General features: G+C 35.3%; 1 protein-coding gene across 7 annotated transcripts in view; it reads right to left on the reverse strand.

The window, feature by feature from the left end:
- Nav3 (neuron navigator 3) overlaps window positions 1-12,730 on the reverse strand; it is a 751,750-nt gene that overhangs the window by 183,482 nt on the left and 555,538 nt on the right. For 6 of the 7 annotated variants that reach the window (XM_029482745.2, XM_029482744.2, XM_029482741.2 and 3 more), the window contains one exon: window positions 815-883. The exons of the other annotated variant lie outside the window; for it this stretch is intronic. In XM_029482745.2, the coding sequence (XP_029338605.1) occupies window positions 815-883 (69 nt within the window). The remainder of the gene's footprint in view (window positions 1-814; window positions 884-12,730) is intronic. 7 annotated transcript variants of the gene reach the window in all.

The raw sequence follows: 12,730 nt of genomic DNA on the forward strand, positions 1-12,730 counted from the left end.
TTTTTACTGTTGTGGAAATTCATACAAAAAAAAACCCCAAAACAACAAACAAACAAACAAGTCCAGGGAAAGGCACACATGGACTTAAGCTATCAGAAGAATCCCTTACAAGGGAGCATTGAGCAGCCTGATTCATGACTGAAGCAATGGCTAACATTCCATCACTACATAGCTCCTCTGGGAGTGGGAACATACACAGCAGCACACAGGAGAGTGCAACCCCTTGTGTTGGTTTCGCTCAGCTGGTTTGAACTCCCATTATCCCCTTTTATCAATTACATAAACAACAAACATACTCTTCCAGTATTTTATATGTCATTTGTAAAAAAACAAAGCATATATATATACATATACATATATACATATATATATCTTTAAATACATATGTTATAAAAGCAGAATTTTAGGTTGTTATAGATAGACTCTCATCCTAAGTTAATTTCTCCATATATGCCTCTTTCGAAATAGGTAAAAATTCTGTTGTGAAACTTTCAGATTCTGAGACCTTGAAAAAGATCAGGGAGGTCTTGTAAGGTCCTTGTTCCTCACTTGCTCTAAACGCAGGACGCAGCCTTTGCCCACCATATCACTGTGTATAATCTCAAGCAAAGCCAGACCTCTAAACCCACTTAACCACCGAATCCACTCACCCCACAGTCTCCATCTGGAAATCCACTTGGAAGCACTGAGTGCTCTAAACTTAGGGCTCTCAGAAGTATGTCGTGTTTTCTAAATCTTAGAGTGACCGGACAGAGTATCAGTGGCATTCACGTGAATATCACTAACAAACAATAGATTAGAGACATGAACTGACCTAGTAGGCTTTTTCTGACTGGTTGCAATTCCACTGTGTTTAGACTGAGCTGCATATCTGGCTGTCAGACTGTATGAGGAGAAACAGAGAAATGGAATTAAAGGAATTCTTTGAACATGGAGAGAAAGTACAAACTTACAACAAAGTTATGAGTCAATGAAATGCAATTGGAACACACAGAAACATATATGAAGAACAAATTAATCAGAAAATTATGGTAATGCAACACAAACACCATGAGCTTCACTTATGAATGCCCCATGAATGCACCACCGCTCTCTTGGCAAAACTGCTGACTTTAAGATTATGCTGAGAAATATTAGACATTATAAATACTTAATAATGTTATTTTATCTTATAGAACCTTAGCCTTTGACTGTTAAAAACGTTTTTAAAAACTCTAAAGTTTCATTTACGGGCTAAAATTCCTATTTCCAGAATAGTAAAAGGGAGGGATGATGAGATGAAATCTCTAATTTGCTCTTTTAAAGCAAATGTTTTGAAAAGCAATTCATGAAAATCTGAGTTGATAACCCATATGCTATGGTTAATACCTAATACCATATAATTTTTACAAGAAGGTTAAAGTACAATATTTTTATTGAAAGAGAGCTGTGTTCAAAAATTTAATATTAAATAGAATTAATTTCTAACAAAAAAGAAAAACCTTAATGTTTCTGATAATGCCTAAACATTTTAAGTTATATTTAACTATTTTAGAGAGAGAGAGAGAGAGAGAGAGAGAGAGAGAGAGAGAGAGTGCGTGTGTGTGTGTGTGTGTGCGTGCGCACACACATTTCACAGGTTCCTTTATGCCATACAACATATGTGGTATCAGAGAATAATTCTGGGATTGACTTTTTCTTGTAAGCTTGTAAGCCTGGGGTTTGAATTTGGGAGGTTTTCAATCTGTACACTAGAGACTATATCTATTGATATATTCCACTAGCCCCATAGGCTCAGGGATTTGAACTTAGGAGGTCTTCCAATCTGTATACTAGTGCCTATACACACTGATATACCCCATTAGCCCCACAACCATTTTTTTTAATGAAATACTTCACCCAAAGGAATATACGGCATGATTATTTAAACCAAATTTGAAGAGTAACACTTGATCTGCAAAACACAAATTTGTACCTTAAATTGATGTTTATCATGCTAAAAGTTGAAGAGATGGTGTTTAGAAAAACAAAAAGTTAGACTCTATAGATCCAACTGCCTGTTAGTACACCCATTGTAGCTGAGGGTAGATGCTGTCATGGAGAATAACTTCTTAGGGGAATTATTGTATCTACATAATCACACACAGAGTACATGAACAGTCTTTAGCAGTTATGAGGACCTTGGAATGGCATAGAGTTGCTGGTAGTGTGTTTTGTTCTCTGTCTACGCCTGTCTGCATTGTGAATATGCCTGGTCTTACTGCAGCCTGGAATAAAAGGCACTCATTCTCATCTGGAAGGCATTTTCATGATGATAGAGCACATCTTTTTCACAGCCATTGTTTGATACATTGCTATTTATGTACAAAACAATCTGCATTTTAACTATACCATGAACTGAGACAAGTGCTAAGCTACTAGGGTGTCAACAAAATCATAGAATAAATGTAAAACAAATAAAGCTGTTTCAATACAATCAGGTAGAAGTTAAATAAATAAAAATAGAATTTCAAAAGCAAGCAAGAGGAAGAAATCTCTTGACTGCCCCCAGGAAAAGGACCACCTACAATTTAGGGACTTGTTCTTATACTTCCTGCACTGAACATAGACAAGACCAGTAAACAAGATAACAAAACAGCAGGCTTTCCAGTAACTAAAAGCTAGCACATTATTTTGATGAATAATTTTTAAAGAAATAACACAATTCTGCCATTCAATAATGAAAAAGCAACAGCAAGTTCCAGAAATATTAAGTGACTTTGCCCAAGTCAGTTTGGCTTAATGGCTGTATTTCTGATGGATTGTGAAAGTATATTTCACATGATGACTATTTCTGTAAAAAATACCTCTTAATTCATTCAATTCCTTGATACTTGGCATCTTCCATTTATCTCTTGCCTTTGCTAACCAATTATATGTCTCTTTTGTCCTGTTTGGTTTTCTGAGTCACGGTCACTCTACATAGTTCATGCAGGCCTGGAACATGGAACGTAGCACAGGCTGGCCTCTAAGTCATGAGCCTGTACTCTCAGGATCCTAAATATTGGGGTTATAAGTTATTGAGAATATGTGTGAGGCAATTATTGTGGACATCACTGGGGTTTTGCTCATTTCAGAACTTTTTAATGTCTTGGTATCTACCAGGTTTTCTATTGGTTATATCATTTCCTGGCATGGCTAACTGACCAACACTCTTACTTTCATTCCGTATCTTTCCATCAACTGTTAAAGGCATGACCTTCTCAACACAGAGTATGGCCTGCTTCCTCAAACAATGTCATCTCTTCACTTCTGATTAAGATTCCATCTAAATTTCCTGCATTAACATCTTTATATGGTAACATTTATATCAGGTATCTAAAAGACTTGCCCAACTGCTATATCTTCAAGCTCACCCACCACAACCAACTCACGATTTGTCTTCATTCACCTCCAAAGTTCAATACATTTTTTTCTATTTATTTATTCTTATTCATAGAATCGTTATTTACTCTGTGTGCTTGTGAATGGCCTTTTCCTTTCCCACTAAATCCCTGAAGATGAGTCAGTATGTAGTCATGCTGTTAGACTACCAACTAACCTGTCCTTAAGTTCTTCAATCCTCATGTTTATTAAAACTGACTCATTCCCTCAGTGTTTTTCTAACACACAGGTAACCAATCACGTTGGCATCACCTGGGACTTATAAGGGACATACAGTCTTAAGTCCCAACCTATACATTTTGAATCTGAACTTGCATTACAGCAGGGCCCTCATTATTTTCTCTGTACAGTAAAACTTACTTCCATAGTGGAATATATGCTCATTTTAATCACTCTCTTATGAACTGCATAAATACTTTGAGAAAAAATTATTTCTTAGTAATGAATAGGTAAGATAGAAACTTTCCATTTGTAAGTTTTTAAGGGAAAAAAGTACACATAGCTATTGGGATAATTGGCTTAGTACTATGGCCCTCTCATTATAATAAGATTATGTCCATTTACTGACTAAAACAATGTATGGATTATTTTAAAAGGTACATAGTAACCACTGGACATGTATTGATTCAACACTCAAAAGGTTGAATTTATTAAAGTTAGGATTAAATGGCAATAAATGGCACTTTACTTACAGAAATACATTCCTTTTTTTTTTTTGGTTTTTCGAGACAGGGTTTCTCTGTGTAGCCTTGGCTGTCCTGGCACTCACCTTGTAGACCAGGCTGGCCTCGAACTCAGAAATCCGCCTGCCTAAAGCCATGCATATAAATTTATGTTTTCATCAGAAAATGTATAGCTGGATATATAATTGAAATTACATTTACTTCAAGGTGATATATAGAAACACATAAATAAAAAGGTAGGTGGGCAAAGAGTGATGTGTGAAATGTTTACTCTCAGTGCATAAACTAAAAGTCCAGAAGTAAAGAGCTAGTGCATTGTTCATAACTCAGATGCTGGAGTTAGACCACTATGGCTGGCTCTTCATTTACCTACTCTCTCTGCCTGTTTCCCCATCTCGTAATGACCTTGATAACCTTATGTACACAAATTTTTTATGAGACCTTAATTACACATCCTTTAGAATGAATGTCTAGGTCAAACACATCATATAATAACTGAAATCAACATGTAATGAAATTCATATTTACACTGAAGAATTCCAGTAGGGTCTAAAATTCTGATGAATCCTGTAAAACATAACATTATTTCTCAAACAGTAGCCTGTCTCCTGATGCTTCATTATCTCCCCAAACTACATCCCTTGTTTTATTTCAGTCACTTTGGATATTATAGTAGTCTGACTCAAGAGCTCACATGTATAGTCCTTTCTGTTCAATGTCTGAGGCTTCAAATATGGTTCTTGGTACCTTAAGTGACCCCACTTCCAACATTACAGGATATTATTTACTCTTATTAATTCCTGAAGTCAGTCCTGTGAACCTTTTAAGGGTCTTCACCTACAATGAATCAGCACGCACTGACTCAAGATGTCCTAAGAACTAAAACTTCAAAGTAATACTTGGATCTATGTATAATCCAATGGTGTCATAATTTCAACACTATGTTTTATTTTATGCTATACAGATTAAATGAAAATATAGTGATATGTAATAAAATAAAACACATTTATAAAATAGTATATTTCAACAAGTGTCTTATGTTTATTCATATTCTAAAATTCGCAAATAGTTGAACGTTCTAGGATAAAATACCTCAAAGGATAAGGCATTTCTTGGCAGAGTAGTTCGCTTTACATAGGTAGAAAAAAAAAACTGTTCTAGTAAAGAATGATTATAAGAATAATCTCTCCATTATATTTCTTTCTTTATTAATATTTGGGACCTCTAACTTCTGTGCTGAGTTATCCATTATTCTCTTTGTTTTCTTTTTGTTCCTTGTATAAATTCCTCTGGTTTGATTCCTTATTCTCTAATGTTTATGATTTCCAGCATTCATTTTTCCATGATTCAAAAGGCCCCAGAGCAATTCCCTTCAATGTTCAGACGTAAGTCTCAGCTTATTAGATATAGAATTCCCAACAACCATAAGTTGATGTTTGCTCTCCTTCCTCAGCTTAACTATCCTCATACCCTGGACCAAAGTAGGACACTCACTTGATACTCCTTCCAGGGAGAGTTCTAGCTCTAGCTGAAAAGCTATTGGCAACTGATCATGCTTGCGAGGGAGGGCAAGCTCTTCTCAGGGATGTGGCTCCGGAAAAGATGTATGATTCATCAGATCATCTTACACCAATGAACTTAAGGGCAGCATTAACTGGACTCACTTTAGTTTGTTTGTTTTGTTTCTTGTTTTGTCTTGTTAGTTTTTAAGAGCATTGGGAAGGAAAATGAAGAGGGGACTATAGAAAATTTGAAGAGTATGAGTGGATTTGATCAAACATATCACATGTGTGTATGAAGATCAATATAATTGAGCCACAAAGACACCTACAGAGTCAACTAACCTGGGTTCAGGAGGCCTCACAGAAACTGAACCACCAACCAAAGAGCATGTGCAGGCTGGATGTAGGCCTCCTACACATTTGTAGCAGATGTGATTCTTGGTCTTCATGTGGGTCCACTAACAACTGGAGCTGGGGCTATCTCTGACCATTGGTTCCCTTCCCCTAGCTAGACTTCCTGGTTAGGCCTCAGTGAGAGAGGATGCACTTAGTCCTCTGCAATTTGATATCCCAGGGCAGGATGGTACCAATGGTGGGGTCCCCTTTTCTGAGGAGAACAGGAGAGGGTAATGGAGGAGGGATTTGTGTGGTGGGCATGGGAGGGGAGGGAGGAGGGGAGGAGTGTTTCAGTTGGCAGATGTAAAGTTAATAAATAAAATAAAGATTTAGAGATTATTTTAAAATCAAAATTCTTCCTTTACTATGAAAGGCTTCTCCTATGTAAGACCTTTGCAAACTCTTATAGAATGATAATTGATTAACAGTTTGCAGAAAGAACAGTTTCAACAATTACATCTTTTGTATCTTCAAGCAGTATACATTTCTACAAAACCCACATAAGATATTTTGCTAGTATTTGCACTTCAGAATATGTGCCAAAATTCTATGGATACAACATGCTTAAGGTTTGCTAAGATTTCACTAAGCCATCAATGAATCAGAAACTCAGGTTCTACCACACATGTTTCAATTTAGCAGCTGGGTGGCTGAAATAACATCCTCATGTAAGACAGGTTACAGTGATAACTTACCCTACTAGCAGAATATAGCATGAGCACTCATTATAACTTAGCCTTACTGAAACATATGTAGGCAGGTAATGAGGTCACCTGCATGGACCACTTTTGTGAGATCTTAAACCAGTAGCTAAGGAGAGAGATCCCTAGGTAAGGATATTATTGCAGCTTCAAGCCTTTGCTATTTTGGAATATTGAACTTTAAGATATAGGATGCTCAGAAACTAGGCTCATATTTCCCATTCTTTGTCAGCATACATTACATTTCTACAATGATTTCTGCCATACATAGCTTTGAGAAAAATACTCTGTCGTTCCGTAGCTATTTTTTCATCTATATATTTTTGGTGCACAGCAAAATTACATCCCAGACATTGAGAGCTCAATTACGAAAGCCTGCTGAAATACAACCACTTTAAAAAAAATTAAATTCTAGAAATGGACTAAGCTACTTTTCTAATTAAAAAATTAAAGCAACTTTGACAAAGACCACCTGGGAAGTGAAAAAGTGGTTAAAATTTCTAGAGACTGAAAAGACACAGTAGTTCAGTACAGAGTATGTTTATAAACTATACATTAATCTATTTGTTCATGCAAATTATCCTTCATTATCAAACAAAATAACTGCTTAAGTCCACATCTCTAAAGTATATATCAATTTTCATAAACTACATTTTGAGTTTTTAATCCTTGGGTTATTTCCAACTTATTGTGAAGTATATATGATCATCAACCCATGTGAATTGATGTGATTAGATCATGTCTGGGTTCCAAAACATCTCTGGTCAGTTCTACCTCTCAGCCTTAGAGGAAGAGAAGGCTAGTATAAAATACAACGTATAATACAAAGGTTAATCAAAGAGGGTTTGGAGACAAACAGTGGGCAAGATAACAGGGAGCTCTGGAGAGGGGAGAATGAAGAAGAAAAGACTGAAATCGGGCTCTGTACAGACATGGATGATTAAATCCTCATGGCTGAGATGGCTTCGGTTGCTAAAGTCTGTCTCTCTAGACTGGATTCTATATGCACCAACTAGGCCTCTGATTACAGATTGATTTTTCCATATCAGTTAATGATATGAGCACGAGGCAACAGTCACGTACGTAGGATTATTATAGTGTTGAAGTCAGTTGCATTTTCCATTTTAAGTCAATAAGTTGCAATTTGGGGGAATCACTGTCCACGAGGAGAGTGATAACCATGTAACGAGTTTACAAAACATAACATTGCAAGTACGATAATCAAGTCTATGTGTTTATGATCTGAGAACAAAAATAAAGTATAATCGGAACAAAAGTCCTTAAACTTGGAAACTGTTTATATAAAATACATAAATGAGGCGTTCAAACTTCCGGATGTTCATTACATAATTCATATAGTCTCTTGTACAACCTTAACTAACTTCAGAGGTGAAAACACGAGCCATTGAAAAGCTTAAACTCTCGTCCATGTCACCGCACCAGCAACCACCAGGCAAATCCCACACTTACGTGGGCACAGTCATTAAAACCAAAACCACGGAGACATGCCTTCAAAGCAACAGAAGTGTCAGTGGTTGTTTAGTCTTTAAAAAAATAGAATTGGTATATAAACACAAACAAAATATAGATATTTTGCATGAACATCTGTGAATGTGCACATATAAAAGTGTGTGCATGCATACACACATATGCAGGTTTGCTTTTAATATTAACACCATCCATCTCCTTGGTTTCCCAGTTCCATAAAATAAAAATTTTCTCTTCATTTATGTGTGCCTAGGGATGAAAAGATCATGCTTTTTTTTGTTTTCTTAAGATTCATAAATTTTCCTCCTCACTTCCCTTTTCTTAAAGCTTTGAGTCCTGAACTTAAGAAAGAACACACCATAAACCACAACACAGAGCTGAATAAAGTAACTAATTGAAGCCAGGTTCCCGGGAGCTTACACTACCAAAGCTTCTCTGTCATCCTAAATTAAAGCTCCTTATGGACATTTCAGGATTTATAACCCCAGGACAAAAAGCTGAAAAGCATCCCAGTTTGGGAGTGCATCTCTCTGAAGGAAATAATGATTCCTGGAAGAGAAGCCCTGAGAGGCAAATCTCCTGATGGGAGAGGACACTCAGAGCAGTATGTGTGGCTCGGGTCATGAGGCCCGAGAGGCCTCCTGGAGAACTCAGAGTGCTCACCCACGGTTGTGTCTATCAGCCTGTGTGTTCTCCAGGAGCAGCTCCATCCACATGGGAAGTTGATGGCTTTGTTATTTGCTCTCCAAAAATAAAGTTAAGAATAGCAATTGACCACCGGGGGATAATCCCTCATGTTCTAAAATAGCATTTTTTTTTTCCTACTTAAAAGACATATGATGATCACATCTTTATTACATCTGTCATCCCGTCCATATTAACTTCTTAATCTTGACACATTATGTACTTCATGTCCAGTGCTTTTACATGTCAGTTCTATAAGGCATAATTTATTTCCCCATATGATTGAATGTGTTAGGTGGTGAATGCCAACACTTGTCTAATAATAGTGTTGGAAGTCATTTGATCATTTCAACAGAAATTAAGTGGAAAAAAACCCATTTTAATGAAAAACATTCACTTTTTAACTTTCTGGTAAACAAAAGATTTTCTTCCCTGTATGCTAAATCAGCTCATACCAACGAAATTAGCATATTTTATTATCTTCTTGATTATTATATCTTACAAGACATTCTCCAGAAATCTAACCCATTCATTATCTTGGTATTACTGGTTGTATTCACATGCTGGGAAATGTATGTAGGTCCCCTAGAAGAGTAAACAGAGCTCTTTACTGCATAGCTATGTATCCAGCCCCAAGGGTGGTGTTTTCTTTATCTTTTGTGAGTCATACTATCAATATATTTACTAGACTCTAGTTTAAACTGAATAAATACATTGTGCTATTAACTTTAAATTAGCTGTGTCCTTTCTAAATACCACTAGATCTGATATCTTGTTTGGCTCTTTTAAGCAAAACATATCCCAGAGGAAAGAAGTTGATAGTCATGAATGGCCTTCAGCTGTCAGTGACATTACAAAGCAAATGACCTTCATTCATGCTATTTAGTTTTAAAAAGCCCCAGATGGAAACAATCTTGGAATTCCTTATATTTTTGACTGCAGAAATCACATCCAGAATCAGAAAAGGGTCTATGGAGATAGGCAGCGGTACCAGTAGAGCTGATTATCATAAATAACATAAGAAAAGATTAGTTCATAATCTATAGTGACTAGGTAAAGAAGGCAGGATGCAAGATCTACTGCAGTTGAAACGATTTCCATGCATCTCAATAGTCTCTGATCATTCTAAGTGCCACATCGAGACTATTTCTGAATCTTATGAGTAACTCAAAATGTATTTTAATTAACATATTATAGTAAATTGATGAATTTATAAAATTTTAATTTTAAAGGTGTCGAAATGATAACCATCAATCTTTTTCAATGCTCCCTCTTAATTTGCCATTTAAATTAGACACATAGAAATTTGTACATTTGTGGGATCAGTATGAGGTTTTAGCACTTGCAAACTTTTCATAACGATTGCATTAGAACACATGGTATATTTACCACATTAGACATAAATCATTTTTGTGTGTTAGGAACATGCAAAATCCTCTCTACAAGCCATTTTGAAATATTCAATCAGTTGTTGCCAATCAGTTATCCCGTGAGCTATAAAACATTGGAAATTATTACTCCTGCCTATCTGTACCTTGTCATTAGCTGTTCTCTTTCTGCTTCCTTCTGACTCACTCACACTTCCCCAAGAGCTGTCAATGACTACTCCCCCTCAACTTCTTCGACATCAACTTTCACAGTCTCGTGTATTATTTAGAACCCCTGATAATTATCTCTCTGTGCCTTGGCAAGTATAGGTATAACATTTTCCTACCTAATTTGGAGATAGAAGTTATGCAGATTTGTTATAGTTCATTAAAACTTTGTCAGGAAGAATCCATGAAGCATAATGTTAGAAACAAAAATAGAAAAATATTTGGTTGTATTTACTTTCTAAGTGTGACATGTGAGATGATGAACAATGAATTGTAGACAAATAACTCATAAGTTAAAAGGTGATTAGCATTTGGACAAGGGAAAGAGTAATGACTAAATCTTCAGGTGTCTGACTAAGTAAAAGCTATTGAAGCCATGAGAAAACCTTGAATTATTTTCAAGAGGGTGAAGAAAGCAAAATCCTTAATGTATATTGTGGATATAATAATGATGATTTTAAATAAAGAGAATAACACAAAAACCATGGGGCGTCATGAATGGATGTGCCCTGTGAATTTTTAAATTAATCTAAAAAGAAAAATAACTTTTGCTAACTATTCAGAGTACGTTAAATTTTCATTCAAACCGTGCAGTTAGAAAGAACTTTGAAATTAATAAAAAGGTGTCATAAATCATATTTAAGGCCCATGCCTTCAGCAACAAAGGTAAATGTGATTGTAGATTTTTCTGTATTGATTATCTTGATTTTAACAGAAATATACTATACTGCTTTCTTACCTATGTTACATCTATTGGCTTTAAAAAATGTTTAAGGACCATTATTATAATAAGTTCATATAAATTATAGTTTGTGGACATTAGATTCATATGAATAGAAATAAATATTGATGACTGAAGCATAATAATGTGTTTTTCAAAATGTGTTAACAAACTATTTGCAAATTGACATTTAACACCGTTACATCAGGGTCATGAACACTACACATACAAAAGCAGGTATACTAAATATTTATTAAATTAAGTATCAATTAAAAAGACTATGATACTCCATAGCTTCAGAATGCCCATTATAACTTCATAGTTCACTGAACTGTATAGACTTGGGTCTGATTAATATGATATTTTTTATCTCAATTCTTTACAATAAAGTTTTAATAAAAGCTAATTAAATCCAATTTAGCATAATAAACATCAAAAGTTCATCTTGTCGTAAATGAAAATTATAGAAAGAGTACTTTTATTAAACTCCTACAACAAAAAATACTTTTTCTCTCCCAGAATGGTATGAGTATAGCCAATTTACATTTGAAAATAACATATAATTTCAAAGAACCCATGCATATCCACAAAGAATCAAAAAAATATATTTATCCCACAAAGTTCAAAAGCATCAAGAAATTGTAGACAAGAAATTCCACATAGCAGACTTAAGAACAGAGTGAGGGAAAAATAGGACAAATGGCACTTGGCCTCTTTCAGAGTCTGCATGCTTTGTACAAAAATCATGGTATATATATTTCCCTTCTGCTACTATTCCTGCCTTCTGCCCATTCAAATCACTTAAATCCCATCTCAAGGAGGTCTCTGTTGTCAGTTGGAAGAACGCCGGTCTCCATCCAACCGTGTAAACACAAATAATAATAAATGAGGTTTCCTGTTTCTTCTTTACACTTAAGAAAACTCAGGAACCTTCATAATCATGTCTTGTTTGATTTTGATTTGTTTGTTTCCCCATTCACTCTGGTGCAATTTCACTAGACATCACAGAAAGCCAAGATCTGCCTAACAATCGGAAGAGTATCCATATTACTGAATTCAGAATAGAAAAGAAACTATCCTTATTGTTCCATGAAGGATGAAATCCATGGTGTTTTGGTAAAATTAAGCTCTTCCGTTATTTACAAATCAATTGCTAAACATATCTGATAAAGAAGATAGAATTTCCCATGCATGACACATGGGAATCAAAACATAAAGTCGGGCAGTGGTTCCACAGAAAAGCTGGCTGACATTTCTAGAGTCGAACAAGCAACAGTATGTAGAGAACAGTGTTTGAAAACTGATTTGAAATTCTAAATTGTTTTCTCTCAAACACTGGATGTTCACAATCAAGACTATTTTAAGCATGATTTCAATGAAAGAAACAAATTAATTACTTATACATGTTTGATCTTATATTTCTAACATAAAGTACATTTTTATATTTTCCATCTTTAAGGAAAGAGTATTCCCATTTAGGCACCAGAACAACTCGATCCACATATCCTATCTTTCTTCAGGAATAAATCTATCAGTTGAACATGAAAGTTGTTAGCTC

This window comes from Mus caroli, unplaced genomic scaffold, assembly GCF_978045245.1.
Source record: "Mus caroli unplaced genomic scaffold, Mus_caroli_1 scaffold_9, whole genome shotgun sequence".
Classification (NCBI taxonomy): domain Eukaryota; kingdom Metazoa; phylum Chordata; class Mammalia; order Rodentia; family Muridae; genus Mus; species Mus caroli.